The 27013-nt window shown below is 43.5% G+C and overlaps 1 protein-coding gene across 3 annotated transcripts in view; it reads left to right on the forward strand.

The window, feature by feature from the left end:
• Positions 1-27013, forward strand: part of LOC135571225 (NLR family CARD domain-containing protein 3-like) — a 136500-nt gene that overhangs the window by 82946 nt on the left and 26541 nt on the right. Inside the window, exons 1-2 of one of the 3 annotated variants that reach the window (XM_065017009.1) lie at positions 11336-11781; positions 12127-12180. The exons of 1 other annotated variant lie outside the window; for it this stretch is intronic. In XM_065017009.1, the coding sequence (XP_064873081.1) occupies positions 12143-12180 (38 nt within the window). In that variant the 5' untranslated portion in view covers positions 11336-11781; positions 12127-12142. Of the gene's footprint in view, positions 1-11335; positions 11782-12126; positions 12181-27013 lie in introns of those variants that run through there. One more of the 3 variants, XM_065017010.1, reaches the window with a different exon arrangement.

A 27013-nucleotide genomic window follows, 5' to 3' on the forward strand; every position in this document is an offset into this window, starting at 1 on the left:
CAGCCCCCTAGACATCAAACAACACCCTCCCCAGTTCAACCAGCCCCACTAGACATCAAACAACACCCTCCCCAGTTCAACCAGCCCCCTAGACATCAAACAACAGCCTCCCCAGTTCAACCAGCCCCCTAGACATCAAACAACACCCTCCCCAGTTCAACCAGCCCCCTAGACATCAAACAACACCCTCCCCAGTTCAACCAGCCCCCTAGACATCAAACAACACCCTCCCCAGTTCAACCAGCCCCCTAGACATCAAACAACACCCTCCCCAGTTCAACCAGCCCCCTAGACATCAAACCACACCTCCCCAGTTCAACCAGCCCCCTAGACATCAAACAACACCCTCCCCAGTTCAACCAGCCCCCTAGACATCAAACAACAGCCTCCCCAGTTCAACCAGCCCCCCTAAACATCAAACAACACCCTCCCCAGTTCAACCAGCCCCCTAGACATCAAACACCACCCTCCCCAGTTCAACCAGCCCCCTAGACATCAAACAACACCCTCCCCAGTTCAACCAGCCCCCTAGACATCAAACAACACCCTCCCCAGTTCAACCAGCCCCCTAGACATCAAACAACACCCTCCCCAGTTCAACCAGCCCCCTACACATCAAACAACACCCTCCCCAGTTCAACCAGCCCCCTAGACATCAAACAACACCCTCCCCAGTTCAACCAGCCCCCTAGACATCAAACAACACCCTCCCCAGTTCAACCAGCCCCCTAGACATCAAACAACACCCTCCCCAGTTCAACCAGCCCCCTAGACATCAAACAACACCCTCCCCAGTTCAAGCCCCTAGCCCCACCCTCCCCAGTTCAACCAGCCCCCTAGACATCAAACACCACCCTCCCCAGTTCAACCAGCCCCCTAGACATCAAACACACCCTCCCCAGTTCAACCAGCCCCCTAGACATCAAACAACACCCTCCCCAGTTCAACCAGCCCCCTAGACATCAAACAACACCCTCCCCAGTTCAACCAGCCCCCTAGACATCAAACAACACCCTCCCCAGTTCAACCAGCCCCCTAGACATCAAACAACACCCTCCCCAGTTCAACCAGCCCCCTAGACATCAAACAACACCCTCCCCAGTTCAACCAGCCCCCTAGACATCAAACAACACCCTCCCCAGTTCAACCAGCCCCCTAGACATCAAACAACACCCTCCCCAGTTCAACCAGCCCCCTAGACATCAAACAACACCCTCCCCAGTTCAACCAGCCCCCTAGACATCAAACAACACCCTCCCCAGTTCAACCAGCCCCCCTAGACATCAAACAACACCCTCCCCAGTTCAACCAGCCCCCTAGACATCAAACAACACCCTCCCCAGTTCAACCAGCCCCCTAGACATCAAACAACACCCTCCCCAGTTCAACCAGCCCCCCTAGACATCAAACAACACCCTCCCCAGTTCAACCAGCCCCCCTAGACATCAAACAACAGGCCTACTTCAAAGTATAACTTAATGCTATAAAATAACACACACCCTCTAACACGTGAACACAGGAACAGGGGGGGACGGGCCGGAGGCTCATATTCAGACATGTACACGTCATCATGACGTAAGGTCAGCAATCAATCATTTTGACACATGCCGTATCCTATCTCTCTCTGTTGTTATTAAATGGTGCTTTGTATCAGTCATTCTACTACTGTATAGCCTGGTTGTTGTTATTAAATGGTGCTTTGTATCAGTCATTCTACTACTGTATAGCCTGGTTGTTGTTATTAAATGGTGCTTTGTATCAGTCATTCTACTACTGTATAGCCTGGTTGTTAGTGTTGTTATTAAATGGTGCTTTGTATCAGTCATTCTACTACTGTATAGCCTGGTTGTTGTTATTAAATAGTGCTTTGTATCAGTCATTCTTCTACTGTATAGCCTGGTTGTTAGTGTTGTTATTAAATGGTGCTTTGTATCAGTCATTCTACTACTGTATAGCCTGGTTGTTGATATTAAATGGTGCTTTGTATCAGTCATTCTACTACTGTATAGCCTGGTTGTTAGTGTTATTAAATGGTGCTTTGTATCAGTCATTCTACTACTGTATAGCCTGGTTGTTCGTGTTGTTATTAAATGGTGATTTGTATCAGTCATTCTACTACTGTATAGCCTGGTTGTTGTTATTAAATGGTGCTTTGTATCAGTCATTCTACTACTGTATAGCCTGGTTGTTGTTATTAAATGGTGCTTTGTATCAGTCATTCTACTACTGTATAGCCTGGTTGTTGTTATTAAATGGTGCTTTGTATCAGTCATTCTACTACTGTATAGCCTGGTTGTTGTTATTAAATGGTGATTTGTATCAGTCATTCTACTACTGTATAGCCTGGTTGTTAGTGTTGTTATTAAATGGTGCTTTGTATCAGTCATTCTACTACTGTATAACCTGGTTGTTGATATTAAATGGTGCTTTGTATCAGTCATTCTACTACTGTATAGCCTGGTTGTTAGTGTTATTAAATGGTGCTTTGTATCAGTCATTCTACTACTGTATAGCCTGGTTGTTCGTGTTGTTATTAAATGGTGATTTGTATCAGTCATTCTACTACTGTATAGCCTGGTTGTTGTTATTAAATGGTGCTTTGTATCAGTCATTCTACTACTGTATAGCCTGGTTGTTGTTATTAAATGGTGCTTTGTATCAGTCATTCTACTACTGTATAGCCTGGTTGTTGTTATTAAATGGTGCTTTGTATCAGTCATTCTACTACTGTATAGCCTGGTTGTTGTTATTAAATGGTGATTTGTATCAGTCATTCTACTACTGTATAGCCTGGTTGTTGTTATTAAATGGTGATTTGTATCAGTCATTCTACTACTGTATAGCCTGGTTGTTAGTGTTGTTATTAAATGTTGCTTTGTATCAGTCATTCTACTACTGTATAGCCTGGTTGTTGGTGTTGTAATATTATTTTAACAACGCTAGTGATTTGGGTCTTGTACGTGCCATTTCTGTTCAAAGACAATTTGCAGCTTTTTTGTCTACATTCTTATCAATAAAAACGTTGAAAGAATATTTAATTAATCCTCTCCAAACTGGCCTGATTGACAGAGCTGCAATACCGATCTTAACCACAGAGTGGGGCTGTAATACAGAGGAACTGTTGTGAGACAGTATCCCAAACTGTGTACAGAATACATATGTATCTGAACCAACAACACATGGGTCTATAATGAGGTACAGAATACATATGTAACTGAACCAACCACACATGGATCTATAAAGAGGTACAGAACACATCTATCTGAACCAACCACACATGGGTCTATAATGAGGTACAGAATACATATCTGAACCAACCACACATGAGTCTATAATGAGGTACATAACACATATCTATCTGAACCAACCACACATGGGTCTATAATGAGGTACAGAATACATATGTAACTGAACCAACCACACATGGGTCTATAGTGAGGTACAGAATCCATATGTAACTGAACCAACCACACATGGGTCTATAATGAGGTAGAGAACACACATATATCTGAACCAACCACACATGGGTCTATAATGAGGTACAGAATACATATATATCTGAACCAACCACACATGGGTCTATAATGAGGTACAGAATACATATCTAGCTGAACCAATCACACATGGGTCTATAATGAGGTACAGAATACATATCTAGCTGAACCAACCACACATGGGTCTATAATGAGGTACAGAGCACATATCTATCTGAACCAACCATAGAACCACTGAAAGCTCCTGTTAGGGTTAGGGTTGGGTTAGAGTTAGGGTTAGGGTTGGGTCAGGATTGAGGATAGAGTTGGGTTAGGGTTGGGTTAGGGTTAGGTTTGAGGTAGGGTTTGGGTTGGTGTTAGGGTTGGGTTAGGGTTAAGGATAGGGATAGGGTTTTGAATAGGGTTGGGTTGAAGCTAGGGTTAGGGTTAAGGATACAGTTGGGTTAGGGTTGGGTTAGGGTTAAGGATAGGGCTAGGGTTTTGAATAGGGTTGGGTTGAAGCTAGGGTTAGGGTTAAGGATAGAGTTGGGTTAGGGTTAGAGGTAGTGTTGGATTAGGGTTGGTTTGGTGTTAGGGTTAGGGTTAGGGTTCGGGTTGGGTTAGGGTTAGGGTTAGGGTTTGAGTTGGGGTTGGGTTAGGTTAGGGTTAGGGTTAGGGTAGGGGTTGGGTTAGGGTTAGGGTTAGGGTAGGGGTTAGGGTTAGAGTTGGGTTAGGGTTAGGGTTAGGGTTTTAGGGTAGGGGTTAGAGTTAGAGTTGGGGTTGGGTTAGGGTTAAGGATAGGGTTAGGGTTAGGGTAGGGGTTAGGGTTAGAGATGGGGTTGGGTTAGCATTAGGGATATGGTTGGGTTAGGGTTGGATTAGGGTTGGGTTGGTGTTCAGGTTAGGTTTTGGTTAGGGTTAGAGTTGGGTAGGGTTAGGGTTGGGTTAGGGTTTGGGTTGGTGTTAGGGTTAGGGTTCGGTTAGGGTTAAGGATAGGGTTAGGGTTGTGAATAGGGTTGGGTTGGTGTTAGGTTTAGGGTAGGGTTGGGTTAGGATTAGAGTTGGGGTTGGGTTAGGGTTTGGTTAGGGTTAGGGTTGGGTTAGAGTTGGGGTTGGGTTAGGGTTAGGGTTTTAGGGTAGGGGTTAGAGTTAGAGTTGGGGTTGGGTTAGGGATAAGGATAGGGTTAGGGTTAGGGTTAGGGTAGGGGTTAGGGTTAGAGATGGGGTTGGGTTAGCGTTAGGGATATGGTTGGGTTAGGGTTGGATTAGGGTTGAGTTAGGTTGGGGTTAGGGTTGGGTTAGGGTTGGGTTGGTGTTCAGGTTAGGTTTTGGTTAGGGTTAGAGTTGGGTAGGGTTAGGGTTGGGTTAGGGTTTGGGTTGGTGTTAGGGTTAGGGTTCGGTTAGGGTTAAGGATAGGGTTAGGGTTGTGAATAGGGTAGGGTTGGGTTAGGATTAGAGTTGGGGTTGGGTTAGGGTTAGGGTTGGGTTAGAGTTGGATTAGGGTTGGATTAGGGTTGGGTTAGGGTTAGGGTTGGGTAAGGGTTAAGGATTGAGTTGTGTTAGGGTTAGGGTTGGTTTGGGTTAGGATTGAGTTAGGGTTGGTTTAGGGTTAGGTTAGTGTTGGGTTGGGTTAGGATTGGGTTAGGGTTAAGGATTAGAGTTGGGTCTGGGTTAGGGTTGGGTTAGGTTTAGGTTAGTGTTGGGTTGGGTTAGGGTAGGGGTGGGTTAGGGTTGGTGTTAAGGTTAGGGTTAGGGTTAGGGTTAGAGTTGGGGTTGGGTTATGGTTGGGTTAGGGTTGGGATAGGGTTAAGGATAGAGTTGGGTTTGGGGTTGGGTTAGGGTTAGGTTTAGGATTGGGTTAGGGTTGGTTTAGGTTAGGGTTAGGTTAGTGTTGGGTTGGGTTAGGATTGGGTTAGGGTTAAGGATAGAGTTGGGTTTGGGGTTGGGTTAGGGTTGGTTTAGGATTGGGTTAGGGTTGGTTTAGGGTTAGGGTTAGGTTAGTGTTGGGTTGGGTTAGGATTGGGTTAGGGTTAAGGATAGAGTTGGGTTTGGGTTAGGGTTGGGTTAGGTTTAGGTTAGTGTTGGGTTAGGGTTGGGTTAGGGTTAAGGATGTAGTTGGGTTAGGGTTAGGTTAGTGTTGGGTTGGGTTAGGATTGGGTTAGGGTTGTTTTAGGGTTAGGGTTAGGTTAGTGTTGGGTTAGGGTTAGGGATGGTTTAGGGTTAGGGTTAGGTTAGTGTTGGGTTGGGTTGAAGCCAGCATGTGGATGGACTTGAGAATAAGGTTGGAGGATATATAGTTAATTCTCTGACTGTATTGACTATAGAATTAGGTTGAGGATATATAGTTAATTCTCTGACTGTATTGACTATAGAATTAGGTTGAGGATATATAGTTAATTCTGTGACTGTATTGACTTGAGAATAAGGTTTAGGATATATAGTTAATTCTCTGACTGTATTGACTATAGAATAAGGTTGAGGATATATAGTTAATTCTCTGACTGTATTGACTTGAGAATAAGGTTGAGTCGCTCTGGATAAGAGCGTCTGCTAAATGACTTAAATGTAAATGTAAATATATAGTTAATTCTCTGACTGTATTGACTTGAGAATAAGGTTGAGGATATATAGTTCATTCTCTGACTGTATTGACTATAGAATAAGGTTGAGGATATATAGTTAATTCTCTGACTGTATTGACTATAGAATAAGGTTTAGGATATATAGTTAATTCTCTGACTGTATTGACTATAGAATAAGGTTGAGGATATATAGTTAATTCTTTGACTGTATTGACTTGAGAATAAGGTTTAGGATATATAGTTAATTCTCTGACTGTATTGACTATAGAATAAGGTTGAGGATATATAGTTAATTCTCTGACTGTATTGACTATAGAATAAGGTTGAGGATATATAGTTAATTCTCTGACTGTATTGACTATAGAATAAGGTTGAGGATATATAGTTAATTCTCTGACTGTATTGACTATAGAATAAGGTTGAGGATATATAGTTAATTCTCTGACTGTATTGACTATAGAATAAGGTTGAGGATATATAGTTAATTCTCTGACTGTATTGACTTGAGAATAAGGTTGAGGATATATAGTTAATTCTCTGACTGTATTGACTATAGAATAAGGTTGAGGATATATAGTTAATTCTCTGACTGTATTGACTATAGAATAAGGTTGAGGATATATAGTTAATTCTCTGACTGTATTGACTATAGAATAAGGTTGAGGATATATAGTTAATTCTCTGACTGTATTGACTATAGAATAAGGTTTAGGATATATAGTTAATTCTCTGACTGTATTGACTATAGAATAAGGTTGAGGATATATAGTTAATTCTCTGACTGTATTGACTATAGAATAAGGTTGAGGATATATAGTTAATTCTCTGACTGTATTGACTATAGAATAAGGTTGAGGATATATAGTTAATTCTCTGACTGTATTGACTATAGAATAAGGTTGAGGATATATAGTTAATTCTCTGACTGTATTGACTATAGAATAAGGTTGAGGATATATAGTTAATTCTCTGACTGTATTGACCCAGTTGAATCCCATTTCTAGTCCTGTAAACAGAAACAGAACAACATACATGGAAATGAGTTCAACACGTTTTAATGTATTTTTAGTTTTAATCATGTTCATTTGTATCTCTCTCTGTATGACAGATTCTCAGTAGGTTTCCATGGTCCATTAACCTAACAGCCTGGCAGGTCTACACAGTGAGAGAGGGGGGATAGAGAGAGAGAGAGAGAGAGAGAGAGAGAGGGGAGAGAGAGAGGAGAGAGAGAGAGAGGGGGGGATTCTTTAACCAGTTTGGCTCATTGGACAGGTCAGAGTCTATGTTTGTGAGAGATAGGGGAGTGTGGAGACAGAGAGAGGAGCGAAGAGAGACAGAGGGAGAGACTACAGACATTATCACAACCTACCACTGGAGGAAGACAAATAAACAGTTTTTGTCTGTCATTCTTACATTCATGGTCACAAAACAATCAATTTTTATGTCTCTATTTGGTTTGGTCAGGGTGTGATGTGGGGTGGGCATTCTATGTTTTGTTTTCTATGTTTCTTTATTTCTATGTTTTGGCCAGGTATGGTTCTCAGTCAGGGACAGCTGTCTATCGTTGTCTCTGATTGGTTTGGTCAGGGTGTGATGTAGGGTGGGCATTCTATGTTTGGTTTTCTATGTTTCTTTATTTCTATGTTTTGGCCAGGTATGGTTCAGGGACAGCTGTCTATCGTTGTCTCTGATTGGTTAGGTCAGGGTGTGATGTGGGGTGGGCATTCTATGTTTTGTTTTCTATGTTTCTTTATTTCTATGTTTTGGCCAGGTATGGTTCTCAGTCAGGGACAGCTGTCTATCGTTGTCTCTGATTGGTTAGGTCAGGGTGTGATGTGGGGTGGGCATTCTATGTTTTGTTTTCTATGTTTCTTTATTTCTATGTTTTGGCTGGGTATGGTTCTCAATCAGGGACAGCTGTCTATCGTTGTCTCTGATTGGGAACCACGCTTAGGCAGCCCTTTCCCCTCCTTTCAGTGTGGGAAGTTAACTTTGTTAGTGGCTCTTTGCCCTGTAAGCTTCACAGTTGTTTTTATAGAGCTCTGGTCAAAGTAGTGCACTATGTAGGCAATAGGGTGTTATAGCGCTCTGGTCAAAGTAGTGCACTATGTAGGCAATAGGGTGTTATAGAGCTCTTGGTCTAAAGTAGTGCACTATGTAGGGAATAGGGTGTTATAGAGCTCTGGTCAAAGTAGTGCACTATGTAGGCAATAGGGTGTTATAGAGCTCTGGTCTAAAGTAGTGCACTATGTAGGGAATAGGGTGTTATAGAGCTCTGGTCAAAGTAGTGCACTATGTAGGAATAGGGTGTTATAGAGCTCTGCTCAAAGTAGTGCACTACAGTATGTAGGGAATAGGGTGTTATAGAGCTCTGGTCAAAGTAGTGCATTATGTAGGGAATATGGTGTTATAGAGCTCTGGTCTAAAGTAGTGTACTACAGTATGTAGGGAATAGGGTGTTATAGAGCTCTGGTCTAAAGTAGTGTACTACAGTATGTAGGGAATAGGGTGTTATAGAGCTCTGGTCTAAAGTAGTGTACTACAGTATGTAGGGAATAGGGTGTTATAGAGCTCTGGTCAAAGTAGTGCACTGGTCAAAGTAGTGCACTATGTAGAATATGGTGTTATAGAGCTCTGGTCTAAAGTAGTGTACTACAGTATGTAGAATAGGGTGTTATAGAGCTCTGGTCAAAGTAGAGCACTATGTAGGGAATAGGGTGTTATAGAGCTCTGCTCAAAGTAGTGCACTACAGTATGTAGGGAATAGGCTGTTATAGAGCTCTGGTCAAAGTAGTGCACTATGTAGGCAATAGGGTGTGATAGAGCTCTGGTCAAAGTAGTGCACTATGTAGGGAATATGGTGTTATAGAGCTCTGGTCAAAAATAGTGTACTACAGTATGTAGGGAATAGGGTGTTATAGAGCTCTGGTCAAAGTAGTGCACTATGTAGGGAATAGGGTGTTATAGAGCTCTGTTCAAAGTAGTGCACTATGTTGGGAATAGGGTGCAATAGAGCTCTGTTCAAAGTAGTACACTATGTTGGGACTATAGGTGTTATAGAGCTCTGTTCAAAGTAGTGCACTACAGTATGTAGGGAATAGGGTGTTATAGAGCTCTGTTCAAAGTAGTGTACACTACAGTATGTAGGGAATAGGGTGTTATAGAGCTCTGGTCAAAGTAGTGTACTACAGTATGTAGGAATAGGGTGTTATAGAGCTCTGGTCAAAGTAGTGTACTACAGTATGTAGAATAGGGTGTTATAAAGCTCTGGTCAAAGTAGTGTACTACAGTATGTAGGGAATAGCGTGTTATAGAGCTCTGGTCAAAGTAGTGTACTACAGTATGTAGGGAATAGGGTGTTATAGAGCTCTGGTCAAAAGTAGTGAACTATATAGGGAATAGGGTGTCATAGAGCTCTGTTCAAAGTAGTGTACTCTATAGGGAATAGGGTGCCACTTTGGGACAGAAACTCAGACTTGAATCACTGGTCTTGGAACTGCTAGTTGTTCATACGGTGTTGTTATTAATGATTAACTAGGTAATAATGATACTTGAAATGCAGTGGTCTGAATCAGGGTCACACAGTGTTTGTTGGAAGTTTTAAACACACGGTTCTGGGCTTAAAGAAAGAAGACACCACCAAGTACCATGTCAGATATGGAGTTAATGAAATGGATTCCATGTTGAGTTGCATCCCAATATTACACTTTATATACATCATAGAAGACTGAAATATATTTCATGTTGAGTTGCATCCCAATATATTCACTTTATATACATCACAGATGACTGAAATATAACAAAACCATTTGGCAGAGAAACACAGGATTTTCGGCGTTAAAAAACTATTAATGTTTATTAATTATAAATCATAAAAATATGAATAACATTCCACCATGAGGTCACTAGGTAATAATGATACAATATGAATAACATTCCACCATGAGGTCACTAGGTAATAATGATACAATATGAATAACATTCCACCATGAGGTCACTAGGTAATAATGATACAATATGAATAACATTCCACCATGAGGTCACTAGGTAATAATGATACAATATGAATAACATTCCACCATGAAGAGGTCACTAGGTAATAATGATACAATATGAATAACATTCCATCATGAGGTCACTAGGTAATAATGATACAATATGAATAACATTCCACCATGAGGTCACTAGGTAATAATGATACAATATGAATAACATTCCACCATGAGGTCACTAGGTAATAATGATACAATATGAATAACATTCCACCATGAGGTCACTAGGTAATAATGATACAATATGAATAACATTCCACCATGAGGTCACTAGGTAATAATGATACAATATGAATAACATTCCACCATGAGGTCACTAGGTAATAATGATACAATATGAATAACATTCCACCATGAGGTCACTAGGTAATAATGATACAATATGAATAACATTCTACCATGAGGTCACTAGGTAATAATGGTACAATATGAATAACATTCCACCATGAGGTCACTAGGTAATAATGATACAATATGAATAACATTCCACCATGAGGTCACTAGGTAATAATGATACAATATGAATAACATTCCACCATGAGGTCACTAGGTAATAATGATACAATATGAATAACATTCCACCATGAGGTCACTAGGTAATAATGATACAATATGAATAACATTCCACCATGAGGTCACTAGGTAATAATGATACAATATGAATAACATTCCACCATGAGGTCACTAGGTAATAATGATACAATATGAATAACATTCCACCATGAGGTCACTAGGTAATAATGATACAATATGAATAACATTCCACCATGAGGTCACTAGGTAATAATGATACAATATGAATAACATTCACTATAATAATGAGGTCACTAGGTAATAATGATACAATATGAATAACATTCCACCATGAGGTCACTAGGTAATAATGATACAATATGAATAACATTCCACCATGAGGTCACTAGGTAATAATGATACAATATGAATAACATTCCACCATGAGGTCACTAGGTAATAATGATACAATATGAATAACATTCCACCATGAGGTCACTAGGTAATAATGATACAATATGAATAACATTCCACCATGAGGTCACTAGGTAATAATGATACAATATGAATAACATTCTACCATGAGGTCACTAGGTAATAATGATACAATATGAATAACATTCCACCATGAGGTCACTAGGTAATAATGATAGAATATGAATAACATTCCACCATGAGGTCACTAGGTAATAATGGTACAATATGAATAACATTCCACCATGAGGTCACTAGGTAATCTGACTGCAGGAAAGCAGTAGCTACACAGCGATGTTATTGGAAACACAAGGCTTTTCTGGTAAACAGGTTAAACTGGGTTTCTGATGATGCTGACATGGGGTCAGAGCTACTAAACTTTAACAGAAATGATGGAGTCCTAAATTAATCAGTAACAAAAATTACACAAAGTTTCCTGACATTGGGGAGGTGAATAAACGGTTCCCAAGGTTTCATTCTCAACACAAAGGAAACTCTCACTGACTTGACATGTTCTGGTTTTGAATTCAGGCTGCAAGGTAAGAATCCTACCAGGGATTATTCATGTAGGATGTTGGTAGAAAGTTGAAGATACAGAGCCACTTGTCATCAGAAAGGTGCTCTCTCAGCAGAACCGAAAATATTTCAATGACTTGACATGTTCTGGTTGTGAATTCAGGCTACAAGGTAAGACTTTTCCCAGGGATTATTGTAAAGTGTGAAGAGAAATTAAATGTATGGTGTAATTTTAGTTTAGTGAATGACAGTAAAACACTCAGATCTAACAGTCCATTTCACCTGGGACAGCTACGTGACAGTTCAATCATACAAAATGGGGCGCTTCAACATGGGGCAACTAGGTGCAAGTCACATTCAATACCATATAGTTGTTCATATTCAATTGCATATAGCTAACTGGCAATGAAATGAAAAAAAAACATATTGTTCATATATTCGTATATTGTGGATATTTTACAATTTGTATATTTATTCATGTATTATAGTTCAATGACATGTTGGATCTCTGTTTAGGGGTCATTGCTCGATAATGAGTCTCTCTGGGGAACATGACACCAAAGCTAAGAGGTGAGATTACAATTTTGTTTAAGAATTTATGAAGAGTTTATATCCATATTTTTTTCACATTTGTGTTTTTTCATCAGAAATGAAATCTTCTTCTTGGTACCTTCATGTGTAAAATATTACTGTTCTAAGATTCATAGATTTGAGTGTCTGATATTTTCCCCTAAACGTCAACTGAGCGGTGCAGAGACACCATTCAAATGTGTGCAGATTCATTACATCTTCAGCTGGAAACACTAAGTGATGTTGTCCATCTGTGACCAAAGAGAAAGTGGTCTTAGTTCAATTCTATGAAATTATTTAGTATTTATTTTCATTTTGGGGGCTGAACATCACAGCGAATATTGTTACATCACAGTGAATATTGTTACATCACAGTGAATATTGTTACATCACAGTGAATATTGTTACATCACAGTGAATATTGTTACATCACAGTGAATATTGTTACATCACAGCAAGATGAAACTAATATTGTTGCATTCTCTAGATTCTCCCGTTTCATTTGATCTATAGAGCCCCACAGTGGAGGTGTCATAATACCCATAACACCTAGCGGTCAAACAGGGAAATGGTTCCAATAGTTTTATAGAGCCCCACAGTGGAGGTGTCATAATACCCATAACACCTAGCGCTCAAACAGGGAAATGGTTCCAATAGTTTTATAGAGCCCCACAGTGGAGTGTCATAATACCCATAACACCCAGCGGTCAAACAGGAAATGGTTCCAATAGTTTTATAGAGCCCCACAGTGGAAGTGTCATAATACCCATAACACCTAGCGCTCAAACAGGAAATGGTTCCAATAGTTTTATAGAGCCCCACAGTGGAGGTGTCATAATACCCATAACACCTAGCGGCCAAACAGGGAAATGTTTCCAATAGTTTATAGAGCCCCACAGTGGAGGTGTTATAGTACCCATAACACCTAGCGGTCAAACAGGAAATGGTTCCAATAGTTTTATAGAGCCCCACAGTGGAGGTGTCATAGTACCCATAACACCTAGCGGTCAAACAGGAAATGTTTCCAATAGTTTATAGAGCCCCACAGTGGAGGTGTTATAGTACCCATAACACCTAGCGGTCAAACAGGAAATGTTTCCAATAGTTTTATAGAGCCCCACAGTGGAGGTGTTATAATACCCATAACACCTAGCGGTCAAACAGGAAATGGTTCCAATTGTTTTATAGAGCCCCACAGTGGAGGTGTCATAATACCCATAACACCTAGCGGTCAAACAGGGAAATTGTTCCAATAGTTTTATAGAGCCCCACAGTGGAGGTGTCATAATACCCATAACACCTAGCGGTCAAACAGGAAATTGTTCCAATAGTTTTATAGAGCCCCACAGTGGAGGTGTTAGAGGAATTGTAGAAACACTTGAGCCTTTTGGATGGACACTTCTAATGTAACAAAATAATCAGCAGTGGTGCTGCAGTGGTGCTGGTACAGTGGTGCCTGGGTAATATCACTGGGTGATAATGACTGGGGAAGACATGGTACAACACATGTGTTGTGATAATAGTGGGTAATATAGTGGGTAATATCACTGGGGAAGACATGTTACACCACATGTGTTGTGATAATAGTGGGTAATATCACTGGGAAGACATGTTACACACATGTGTTGTGATAATAGTGGGTAATATCACTGGGGAAGACATGTTACACCACATGTGTTGTGATAATAGTGGGTAATATAGTGGGTAATATCACTGGGGAAGACATGTTACACCACATGTGTTGTGATAATAGTGGGTAATATAGTGGGTAATATCACTGGGGAAGACATGGTACAACACATGTGTTGTGATAATAGTGGGTAATATAGTGGGTAATATCACTGGGAAGACATGGTACAACACATGTGTTGTGATAATAGTGGGTAATATCACTGGGTAGACATGTTACACTGTGTTGTGATAATAGAATATATGGTAATATCACTGGGGAAGACATGTGTTGTGATAATTGCATTGTTTGCTCTATAACCTGCTAGTTCATATGCTTTGCAACCATGATATATAAGCCTAAGGCCCAGACAATAAGAAGACACAGTGGCAGATGCAATTCAACCACACCTTTGTTTCATCACTAAATCAGAGAGTCTGTCCGGTGGAGTCCACAACACATATTGCATTTAACAGACATCTAAAAGATACCAACAACTATTTAGTCTCATCAACGTAAGCTACATATGTGGCAGTCCATGGTTCTGATGTATGTGTGTGTGTGTGTGTGTGTGTGTGTGTGTGTGTGTGTGTGTGTGTGTGTGTGTGTGTGTGTGTGTGTGTGTGTGTGTGTGTGTGTGTGTGTGTGTGTGTGTGTGTGTGCATGCGTGTGTGTGTGTGTTCAGCAGATTTCTCTACTTGTTGTTGATGTTGAAATTCAACACACGGACACTTGAAGTCAAACTTAAATGAATCATTTAGTTAACTGGAGAGGTTTAAACGACCTCAATGCACCACAGTAGAGAAGAGATAGCACCCTGTCACAGTCACCTGCATGGACCAAAACAGAGTGAGAGAAGAGATAGCACCCTGTCACAGTCACCTGCATGAACCAAAACAGAGTGAGAGAAGAGATAGCACCCTGTCACAGTCACCTGCATGAACCAAAACAGAGTGAGAGAAGAGATAGCACCCTGTCACAGTCACCTGCATGAACCAAAACAGAGTGAGAGAAGAGATAGCACCCTGTCACAGTCACCTGCATGAACCAAAACAGAGTGAGAGAAGAGATAGCATCCTGTCACAGTCACCTGCATGAACCAAAACAGAGTGACAGAAGAGATAGCACCCTGTCACAGTCACCTGCATGAACCAAAACAGAGTGAGAGAAGAGATGGCACCCTGTCACAGTCACCTGCATGAACCAAAACAGAGTGAGAGAAGAGCACCCTGTCACAGTCACCTGCATGAACCAAAACAGAGTGAGAAAGAGATCACCCTGTCATCACCTGCATGAACCAAAACACAGTGAGAGAAGAGATGGCACCCTGTCACCTGCATGAACCAAAACAGAGTGAGAGAAGAGATGGCACCCTGTCAACAGTCACCTGCATGAAACCAAAACAGGTGACAGAAGAGAACACCCTGTCACAGTCAGGTGGCATGAACCAAAACAGAGTGAGAGAAGAGATAGCACCCTGTCACAGCCACCTGCATGAACAAAAACAGAGTGAGAGAAGAGATGGCACCCTGTCACAGTCACCTGCATGAACCAAAACAGAGTGAGAGAAGAGATGGCACCCTGTCACAGTCACCTGCATGGACCAAAACAGAGTGAGAGAAGAGATTCTCTTCAGCAACGAAATTCCAGAAGAACAAAACGGTCTATCACCCTGTCATACTGTTTCATTTGTTATATTTTTATTTCACCTTTATTTAACCAGGTAGGCTAGTTGAGAACACCTTTATTTAACCAGGTAGGCTAGTTGAGAACACCTTTATTTAACCAGGTAGGCTAGTTGAGAACACCTTTATTTAACCAGGTAGGCTAGTTGAGAACAAGTTCTATTTAACCGACCTGGCCAAGATAAAGGCAGTTCGACACAGACAACACAGAGTTACAGACAACAACACAGAGTTACACAGGATGAAGGTAATAACAACTATACAGCATGTGTAAATGAGGCAATAAGAGGTACAGTAGATCTATATACAGCATGTGTAAATGAGGCAGGATGAGAGAGGTAATAAATATAGATCTATATACAGCATGTGTAAATGAGGCAGGATGAGAGAGGTAATAAATACAGTAGATCTATATACAGCATGTGTAAATGAGGCAGGATGAGAGAGGTAATAAATACAGTAGATCTATATACAGCATGTGTAAATGAGGCAGGATAAGAGAGGTAATAAATACAGTAGATCCCCTATATACAGCATGTGTAAATGAGGCAGGATGAGAGAGGTAATAAATATAGTAGATCTATATACAGCATGTGTAAATGAGGCAGAATGAGAGAGGTAATACATACAGTAGATCTATATACAGCATGTGTAAACGAGGCAGGATAAGAGAGGTAATAAATACAGTAGATCTATATACAGCATGTGTAATTGAGGCAGGATGAGAGAGGTAATAAATACTGTACATACCTTTATTTTATGTCCTCGGCTACTTGGCTAAAAAGCTTGGTTCGCAACGTTCGCTACTTAACTATTAAACATTAGCCGTCTACATCTAGCTACATATTGAACTTCCATCCTCTCAGGTCAGGGGCGCAATGTATGAATTAATGATTAGTTCAGAATCAGCTTTATAATCATTAGCCAGTACGGAGAATTAAGTAAAACCACAAGTCCAAATTCCTATCTCCATCTCCATGCCTCACAAAGAAGGGCACTTATTGGTAGATGGGAAAAACAAAAGCAGACATTGAATATGATTTTGAGCCTGGTGAAGTTATTATTAATTACACTTTGGATGGTGAATCAATACACCCAGTCACTACAAAGATACAGGCGTCTTCCTAACTTAGTTGCCGGAGAGGAAGGAAACCTCTCATTGATTTCAGCATGAGGCCAATGGTGACTTAAAACAGTTACAGAGTTTAATAGCTGTGATAGGAGAACACTGAGGATGGATCAACAACTCTGATCCAGTAGTGAGTCATTTAGCAGGCGCTCTGATCCAGCAGTGAATCTTTAGCAGACGCTCTGATCCAGTAGTGAGTCATTTAGCAGACTCTCTGATCCAGTAATGAGTCATTTAGCAGGCGCTCTGATCCAGCAGTGAATCATTTAGCAGACGCTCTGATCCAGTAGTGAGTCATTTAGCAGACTCTCTGATCCAGTAGTGAGTCATTTAGCAGACTCTCTGATCCAGTAGTGAGTCAGGCGCTTGATCCAGCAGGCGCGGTCTGATCCAGTAGTGAGTCATTTAGCAGACGCTCTGATCCAGTAGTGAGTCATTTAGCAGACGCTCTGATCCAGTAGTGAGTCATTGATCCAGCAGAGTCGCTCTGATCCAGCAGTGAATCATTTAGCAGACGCTCTGATCCAGCAGTGAATCTTTAGCAGACGCTCTGATCCAGTAGTGAGTCATTTAGCAGACTCTCTGATCCAGTAGTGAGTCATTTAGCAGACGGTCTGATCCAGTAGTGAGTAATTTAGCAGGCGCTCTGATCCAGTAGTGAGTCATTTAGCAGACGCTCTGATCCAGTAATGAGTCATTTAGCAGACGCTCTGATCCAGTAATGAGTCATTTAGCAGACGCTCTGATCCAGTAGTGAGTATTTTAGCAGACGCTCTGATCCAGTAGTGAGTCATTTAGCAGGCCCTCTGATCCAGTAGTGAGTCATTTAGCACACTCTCTGATCCAGTAATGAGTCATTTAGCAGACGCTCTGATCCAGTAATGAGTCATTTAGCAGACGCTCTGATCCAGTAGTGAGTCATTTAGTAGACTCTCTGATCCAGTAGTGGGGGACCTGATCCTAGATCATAATGAATAAGATTACATGGAGAGGGGGGACTTGATCCTAGATCATAACGAATCAGATTACATGGAGAGGGGGACCTGTTCCTAGATCATAATGAATCAGATTAGATGGAGAGGGGGACCTGATCCTAGATCATAATGAATCAGATTACATGGAGAGGGGGGACCTGATCCTAGATTATAATGAATCAGATTAGATGGAGAGGGGGACCTGATCCTAGATCATAATGAATCAGATTACATGGAGAGGGGGGACCTGATCCTAGATCATAATGAATCAGATTACATGGAGAGGGGGACCTGATCCTAGATCATAATGAATCAGATTACATGGAGAGGGGGGACCTGATCCTAGATCATAATGAATCAGATTACATGGAGAGGGGGGACCTGATCCTAGATCATAATGAATCAGATTAGATGGAGAGGGGGACCTGATCCTAGATCATAATGAATCAGATTACATGGAGAGGGGGGACCTGATCCTAGATCATAATGGATCAGATTACATGGAGAGGGGACCTGATCCTAGATCATAATGAATCAGATTACATGGAGAGGAGGACCTGATCCTAGATCATAATGAATCAGATTACATGGAGAGGGGGACCTGATCCTAGATCATAATGAATCAGATTACATGGAGAGGGGGACCTGATCCTAGATCATAATGAATCAGATTACATGGAGAGGGGGACCTGATCCTAGATCATAATGAATCAGATTACATGGAGAGGGGGACCTGATCCTAGATCATAATGAATCAGATTACATGGAGAGGGGGGACCTGATCCTAGATCATAATGAATCAGATTACATGGAGAGGGGGACCTGATCCTAGATCATAATGAATCAGATTACATGGAGAGGGGGTACCTGATCCTAGATCATAATGAATCAGATTACATGGAGAGGGGGACCTGATCCTAGATCATAATGAATCAGATTACATGGAGAGGGGGACCTGATCCTAGATCATAATGAATCAGATTACATGGAGAGGGGGACCTGATCCTAGATCATAATGAATCAGATTACATGGAGAGGGGGGACCTGATCCTAGATCATAATGAATCAGATTACATGGCGAGGAGGGACCTGATCCTAGAGCAACGCTCCTCCTCTGGGACACTGCCTGTATGAAACAGAACACATAGTTGTAAAGTCTAGATACAACAGGGGTTTACTGCCATCTAGTGGAAGATACCAATATAACACTTTATTATCAGGGTGGGGAGGCGGCTGAGCTGAAACCGAACACATAGTTGTTAAACATAGTTACAGCTGGTGTTTACTGCCATCTAGTGGACGATACCAATATAACACTTTATTATCAGGGTGGGGAGATGGCTGAGCTGAAACAGAAAGTAAAGTTGTTCTTTTGTTCAGGATCCATTTTGAGACGACAGAGCAGAAAACACTATATGGAGATTATATAAAAATAAATTAAGTATTTCTGAACAATAATCTATTCTAATGGACAGAGTACGTGCATGAATACCTGGAATGAGATATTACTAGTTAGTAGAACTGCTACTTGAGCTGAGTTGCTGACAGACAGCAGTTTTCAAAGTGTAAACTAATCAGTATTTTTTTATTTATTTTTTTATTTTTTTATTTTTTTATTTCACCTTTATTTAACCAGGTAGGCTAGTTGAGAACAGGTTCTCATTTGCAACTGCGACCTGGCCAAGATAAAGCATAGCAGAGTGATCAGACAACACAGAGTTACACATGGAGTAAACAATTAACAAGTCAATAACACAGTAGAGAAAAAAAGGGGGGGTCTATATACAATGTGTGCAAAAGGCATGAGGAGGTAGGCGAATAATTACAATATTGCAGATTAACACTGGAGTGATAAATGATCAGATGATCATGTACAGGTAGAGATATTTGTGTGCAAAAGAGCAGAAAAGTAAATAAATAAAAACTGTGGGGATGAGGTAGGTGAAAATGGGTGGGCTATTTACCAATAGATTATGTACAGCTGCAGCGATCGGTTAGCTGCTCAGATAGCTGATGTTTGAAGTTGGTGAGGGAGATAAAAGTCTCCAACTTCAGCGATTTTGCAATTCGTTCCAGTCACAGGCAGCAGAGTACTGGAACGAAAGGCGGCCGAATGAGGTGTTGGCTTTGGGGATGCTCAATGAGATACACCTGCTGGAGCGCGTGCTACGGATGGGTGTTGCCATCGTGACCAGTGAGCTGAGATAAGGCGGAGCTTTGCCTAGCATGGCCTTGTAGATGACCTGGAGCCAGTGGGTCTGGCGACGAATATGTAGCGAGGGCCAGCCGACTAGAGCATACAAGTCGCAGTGGTGGGTAGTATAAGGTGCTTTGGTGACAAAACGGATGGCACTGTGATAAACTGCATCCAGTTTGCTGAGAAGAGTGTTGGAAGCCATTTTGTAGATGACATCGCCGAAGTCGAGGATCGGTAGGATAGTCAGTTTTACTAGGTAAGCTTGGCAGCGTGAGTGAAGGAGGCTTTGTTGCGGAATAGAAAGCCGACTCTTGATTTGATTTTCGATTGGAGATGTTTGATATGGGTCTGGAAGGAGAGTTTGCAGTCTAGCCAGACACCTAGGTACTTATAGGTGTCCACATATTCAAGGTCGGAACCATCCAGGTGGTGATGCTAGTCGGGCAAGCGGGTGCAGGCAGCGATCGGTTGAAAAGCATGCATTTGGTTTTACTAGCGTTTAAGAGCAGTTGGAGGCCACGGAAGGAGTGTTGTATGGCATTGAAGCTCGATTGGAGGTTAGATAGCACAGTGTCCAGTGACGGGCCAAAAGTGTATAGAATGGTGTCGTCTGCGTAGAGGTGGATCAGGGAATCGCCCGCAGCAAGAGCAACATCATTGATATACACAGAGAAAAGAGTCGGCCCGAGAATTGAACCCTGTGGCACCCCCATAGAGACTGCCAGAGGACCGGACAACATGCTCTCCGATTTGACACACTGAACTCTGTCTGCAAAGTAATTGGTGAACCAGGCAAGGCAGTCATCCGAAAAGCCGAGGCTACTGAGTCTGCCGATAAGAATATGGTGATTGACAGAGTCGAAAGCCTTGGCAAGGTCGATGAAGACGGCTGCACAGTACTGTCTTTTATCGATGGCGGTTATGATGTCGTTTAGTACCTTGAGTGTGGCTGAGGTGCACCCGTGACCGGCTCGGAAACCAGATTGCATAGCGGAGAAGGTACTGAGGTGCCGTTCCCCTCACAGCTCCGTAGGCAAGCACCATGGTCTTGTAGCGGATGCGAGCTTCAACTGGAAGCCAGTGGAGAGAGCGGAGGAGCGGGGTGACGTGAGAGAACTTGGGAAGGTTGAACACCAGACGGGCCGCGGCGTTCTGGATGAGTTGTAGGGGTTTAATGGCACAGGCAGGGAGCCCAGCCAACAGCGAGTTGCAGTAATCCAGACAGGAGATGACAAGTGCCTGGATTAGGACCTGCGCCGCTTCCTGTGTGAGGCAGGGTCGTACTCTGAGGATGTTGTAGAGCATGAACCTACAGGAACGGGCCACCGCCTTGATGTTAGTTGAGAACGACAGGGTGTTGTCCAGGATCACGCCAAGGTTCTTAGCGCTCTGGGAGGAGGACACAGTGGAGTTGTCAACCGTGATGGCGAGATCATGGAAGGGGCAGTCCTTCCCCGGGAGGAAGAGCAGCTCCGTCTTGCCGAGGTTCAGCTTGAGGTGATGATCCGTCATCCACACTGATATGTCTGCCAGACATGCAGAGATGCGATTCGCCACCTGGTCATCAGAAGGGGGAAAGGAGAAGATTAATTGTGTGTCGTCTGCATAGCAATGATAGGAGAGACCATGTGAGGTTATGACAGAGCCAAGTGACTTGGTGTATAGCGAGAATAGGAGAGGGCCTAGAACAGAGCCCTGGGGGACACCAGTGGTGAGAGCACGTGGTGAGGAGACGGATTCTCGCCACGCCACCTGGTAGGAGCGACCTGTCAGGTAGGACGCAATCAAGCGTGGGCCGCGCCGGAGATGCCCAACTCGGAGAGGGTGGAGAGGAGGATCTGATGGTTCACAGTATCGAAGGCAGCCGATAGGTCTAGAAGGATGAGAGCAGAGGAGAGAGAGTTAGCTTTAGCAGTGCGGAGCGCCTCCGTGATACAGAGAAGAGCAGTCTCAGTTGAATGACTAGTCTTGAAACCTGACTGATTTGGATCAAGAAGGTCATTCTGAGAGAGATAGCGGGAGAGCTGGCCAAGGACGGCACGTTCAAGGGTTTTGGAGAGAAAAGAAAGAAGGGATACTGGTCTGTAGTTGTTGACATCGGAGGGATCGAGTGTAGGTTTTTTCAGAAGGGGTGCAACTCTCGCTCTCTTGAAGACGGAAGGGACGTAGCCAGCGGTCAGGGATGAGTTGATGAGCGAGGTGAGGTAAGGGAGAAGGTCTCCGGAAATGGTCTGGAGAAGAGAGGAGGGGATAGGGTCGAGCGGGCAGGTTGTTGGGCGGCCGGCCGTCACAAGACGCGAGATTTCATCTGGAGAGAGAGGGAGAAAGAGGTCAGAGCACAGGGTAGGGCAGTGTGAGCAGAACCAGCGGTGTCGTTTGACTTAGCAAACGAGGATCGGATGTCGTCGACCTTCTTTTCAAAATGGTTGACGAAGTCATCTGCAGAGAGGGAGGAGAGAGGGAGGAGGGGGGGAGGGGGAGGAGGATTCAGGAGGGAGGAGAAGGTGGCAAAGAGCTTCCTAGGGTTAGAGGCAGATGCTTGGAATTTAGAGTGGTAGAAAGTGGCTTTAGCAGCAGCGACAGAAGAGGAAAATGTAGAGAGGAGGGAGTGAAAGGATGCCAGGTCCGCAGGGAGGCGAGTTTTCCTTCATTTCCGCTCGGCTGCCCGGAGCCCTGATGCTACTCTACCAGCAGCATCCTAGTTATCCTAGCTAGTCGGTACAGCTCGGTAAGCTAGCTAGCTACTCTACCAGCAGCATCCTAGTTATCCTAGCTAGTCGGTACAGCTCGGTAAGGTAGCTAGCTACTCTACCAGCAGCATCCTAGTTATCCTAGCTAGTCGGTACAGCTCGGTAAGCTAGCTAGCTACTCTACCAGCACCATCCTAGTTATCCTAGCTAGTCGGTACAGCTCGGTAAGCTAGCTAGCTATTCTACCAGCAGCATCCTAGTTATCCTAGCTAGTCGGTACAGCTCGGTAAGCTAGCTAGATACTCTACCAGCAGCATCCTAGTTATCCTAGCTAGTCAGTACAGCTCGGTAAGCTAGCTAGCTACTCTACCAGCAGCATCCTAGTTATCCTAGCTAGTCGGTACAGCTTGGTAAGCTAGCTAGTGTTGATAATGGGATATGATGAAGGGTGAGTCGGTCAAGGATCGATGCAGACAAGGTGGTAGATTGTACGACAAGCGACAGTTTATTCAGAGTAAAGATATCCTGTACAGCGTATATACGGGCCCCTCTGTTAGCTCATCAGAGACCAGCAGAAAAAGCCCTGCTAACAGTGAGTACAAGCTTCAAATACAGAACAGAAAGTAGGTTGATTCTGGAAGATCGGTTCTTCGGATTGGTTCAGGCTGGGGTGTAGTCTTTCGGCATTGGCTCAGTTGTCTGTCCGTCATCGTAGAATCCTGCCATGCCTGTTCTTAGTCATCACACCATGTTCAGCTAAAGAGGAGATTTGGTGTGTGCGCTATCCTCAGTCACACAATGTTCGGCTAGAAAGGAGATTATGTGTGTGCGCTAGTTTGTCTCCAAGTCAAGGCTATCTGCCAAATGTGTGGGTGTCTTATCTGTGTGTCCTCGGCAGTTAGTGTGTGTAATGTGTGTGCGTCGTCCCTGTCCTCGGGATGTTGTGTGTAATGTGTGTGCGTCGTCCCTGTCCTCGGGATGTTGTGTGTAATGTGTGTGCGTCCCTATCTTCGGGGGAGTCAGTGTGTGTAATGTGTGTGCGTCCCTGTCCTCGGGATGTTGTGGCCGAACTGACGGCTAGCACCTGTGGCTAGGATGTATCCTGTTGTGACAGTGTTGTGGATGATTTAAGTGAGTGTGTGTGTGAGAGATATCCTGTATGGGACCTAACATGTTTTACTGTGAAAATACGTTGTCTCAGCTATAGGGCCTCTGATCAGGCCCTACACCCAAACAAGGGCACTGCGTTCATCCACCTCTGGCCTGCTCGCCTCCCTACCACTGAGGAAGTACAGTTCCCGCTCAGCCCAGTCAAAACTGTTCGCTGCTCTGGCCCCCCTATGGTGGAACAAACTCCCTCACGACGCCAGGACAGCGGAGTCAATCACCACCTTCCGGAGACACCTGAAACCCCACCTCTTTAAGGAATACCTAGGATAGGATAAAGTAATCCTTCTCCCCCCCCCCCCCTTAAAAGACCTAGATGCACTATTGTAAAGTGGCTGTTCCACTGGATGTCATAAGGTGAAAGCACCAATTTGTAAGTCGCTCTGGATAAGAGCGTCTGCTAAATGACTTAAATGTAAATGTAAATGTCTATAGCAATGTAATGTCACCTGCATAAGAATTAGCACTCCCTTACAAATCCCTCTCTTCACATCTCCCAGGAGACGTGACACAACCTAACTAGATCCAGACACAGAAAGAAAGCTCTCTCAAAGGGACTATGAAAAAGGCACGGTATTTAAACAGAAATAGATGTATATGTATTACCACCATGTTCTCCACTCAATCCCACTATGTACTAAGTTGGCTACCAGCCACCTAGGAACTTACAACCCTCATTTAACAGAGGGGAGAACAACAGCTCAAAATAAAAGTGAAATGATTCGCCACATAAGCCAACTTTTTCAAGCAGGAAAAAGTTGTGATTCCCTCTCTTCACATCTCCAAAGAGATGTGACACGCTCTAATGGGTATTCTCCACCTCATCCTCAAACTCTGGCAGGTCATTAGCAAGCAGAGGATACATCTGGGAAGGGGAGGAAGGGTCAATAGCTCTAGAGATAACTCTAGTAGTAAGGGACCGGATACATGGAATGCAACAGCATCCACAGAGAACTAAAATGGCAGCGAACACCGAAATGGAGACCAAAATGGAGGAAACTAGGGTTTTATATTTACCAAACGCACTCATCCAGGAGTCCCACATCGAGGAATCTATCCCAGAATGAGATTTCATTTTACCATTAAGCATCCGCAGACCCTCCAAAGCGACCGACAAGCTACCATCCGAGGCTGTGTTATTGGGGATGAAAGTACAACACTGGTCACCGAACATAGAGCAAACTCCGCCCTTCTCAGAGAGTAACATATCAATGGCAATACGATTTTGGAAAGCCATCAGGCTGGTTGCAGCCAGTTGACCATGTACCGCTTCAAAACCCTGCTGAGTCCAATTGCCTAGTCTTTGGATGTTGTAATGTATATAGTTAATACGATCAACATTTTTGTTTACTGTACACCACCAACAGATGGATGATTCAAATCCTGCAGCTACCTGATCTATTAGCTTATACTCATCAGGCACTCCCCTAGGGATTCCAATAGCGTCTATGTAGGTGGGGTCTCCACTAGATGGGGTGGTGGCTCGCCTGGCACGTCCCCAATATCCGGGGTTCACTCCCCCGATCCGCAGGACGAGGTCCTCGGCTCCTATAGGGTAGATAGAAACAGGCAACAAGAGAGTAACAAGTGCACAGCGTCCAGTACTGTTGGAAGGTAACTTATCAAACAGGACAGTACTACCACACCACCACCACACATCTGCTCTGGATATTGGCCTGAAGCTACCCTTAATATTAACTGTATCCAGACACCAATCCGCAGGAATCCATCCCACTTTAGTTCCTCCTCCCGTCATATTGACACAAGTAAAATTTGCCCTTGCTACCTGGTTAGAAAACACTGGTTTCCTAGCGGTGAATTTAGTGACTGGATAGACACCATCCCAGGCAGTACAATTATCCCTGGGGTTATCAGTAGCCACTGCTGGGACAATTCGAAGCAATGGACGAGCTCCCATGCAACACCACACAACTCTGTCTGGTGGTATTTGCAGCTTCCTCTGTCAACAATAGCCAATTATTGGAAAAACCTGAGACTCCTGTGGCTGTTAAAATGACATCATCCGGACTTTTAACCCGGGATATTGTCTCCACCGGGCCAAACAGTGGGAACAGAGGGGACCCTTTTACGGGTGCGTTCATGTCATTCCTTACTGTAACCGAAGTCGGGTTAGGGTTATTAGTCACGCAAATTCGCCACAGCCAATATCTGGTCCCGGAATTCCATGGGGCCAGTATGAAATCATAACACTTTAAAGGCTGGTCCCCTGGTCTAACGGTAAGTTTCAGTCCCGTTTTTGTCTTAGTTAAAGTCAGTCGCTTCCGCCATTTCAATGCCTTCTTGTTTGTCGTCCAGTCTTCCCACCCATTAATTGTCTCCCCCACTAAATTCTTCCAAGACCAATCGCCAACCTTTCCTAATGTCATATACCAGACATGTCCGGCAGACCAGAGTGCACTGGTTCCTACCCCGTTCCTAGAGCCCCCTAAAGTCCCCCAAGGGATGTCAATGATATTAGTTGCATTGAAGGGCACACAAACAGTCGTACTGCGCACGTCGTTGGCCCTGCAATCAGTGTTAGGGGTGGTGGAGTGTCTCCTGTGCCATGGATGTGGTCAGTTCTATATGTGCCATGGATGTGGTCAGGTTGGATGACCCATTAGGGGGTCCTATATCTGCTTGTAATGTAGGTGTATGATGCTCTAATACCCACAGGAGAATCCCCATGGAAACTCCTGTGACTATTATAAAAATAACAAACACGGGGCCCGATATCCCCAATCTCGTCCAGGGATAGCCCCTATCTCTGGAAGACCGGTTAGTTGGTGTGCTGGGGAATTGCTCCCACATCCTTACCAACTAAGGGTTCTGTGGTTGGAATCAAATTTAGGTCGCTCAAATCGACCCTGACTTCAGTCAAAGTTCTGGAAGGAGTCGGTGCTGGTGTACAATGAGTCAAGTGGTACCAAGGTGCGCCCGATTTACCTTTGACCTGGACTGAGTGTGAAGTAACCTCCTTCACTTCGTATGGTCCAGTCCACCTGGGATCCGCCCACTTTCTTTTGTGGACCTTGATCCTTACCCAATCGCCGACCTTTACCCTTGGCTGCTCTGGATCTCCCGTCAGCTCCCCCTCATGGACTCTGTGTATCTGTTTGGAGAGAGCTGCAGACAGTTCCGTCAATTTTCTTACATAGTCAGTCATACCTATCTGGTGTACATCAAGAGGGGGCATATGACCTCCCTCTCTTGGTGGACCTGGCATTACTCTCCCTGTCATTATTTCGTGGGGTGAAAGATGAGTCCCTGCCCCTGGTGATGACCTCATGGCCATCAACGCCAGTGGCAGGGCCTCCACCCA

The sequence above is a fragment of the Oncorhynchus nerka genome, unplaced genomic scaffold, assembly GCF_034236695.1.
Source record: "Oncorhynchus nerka isolate Pitt River unplaced genomic scaffold, Oner_Uvic_2.0 unplaced_scaffold_686, whole genome shotgun sequence".
Lineage (NCBI taxonomy): Eukaryota > Metazoa > Chordata > Actinopteri > Salmoniformes > Salmonidae > Oncorhynchus > Oncorhynchus nerka.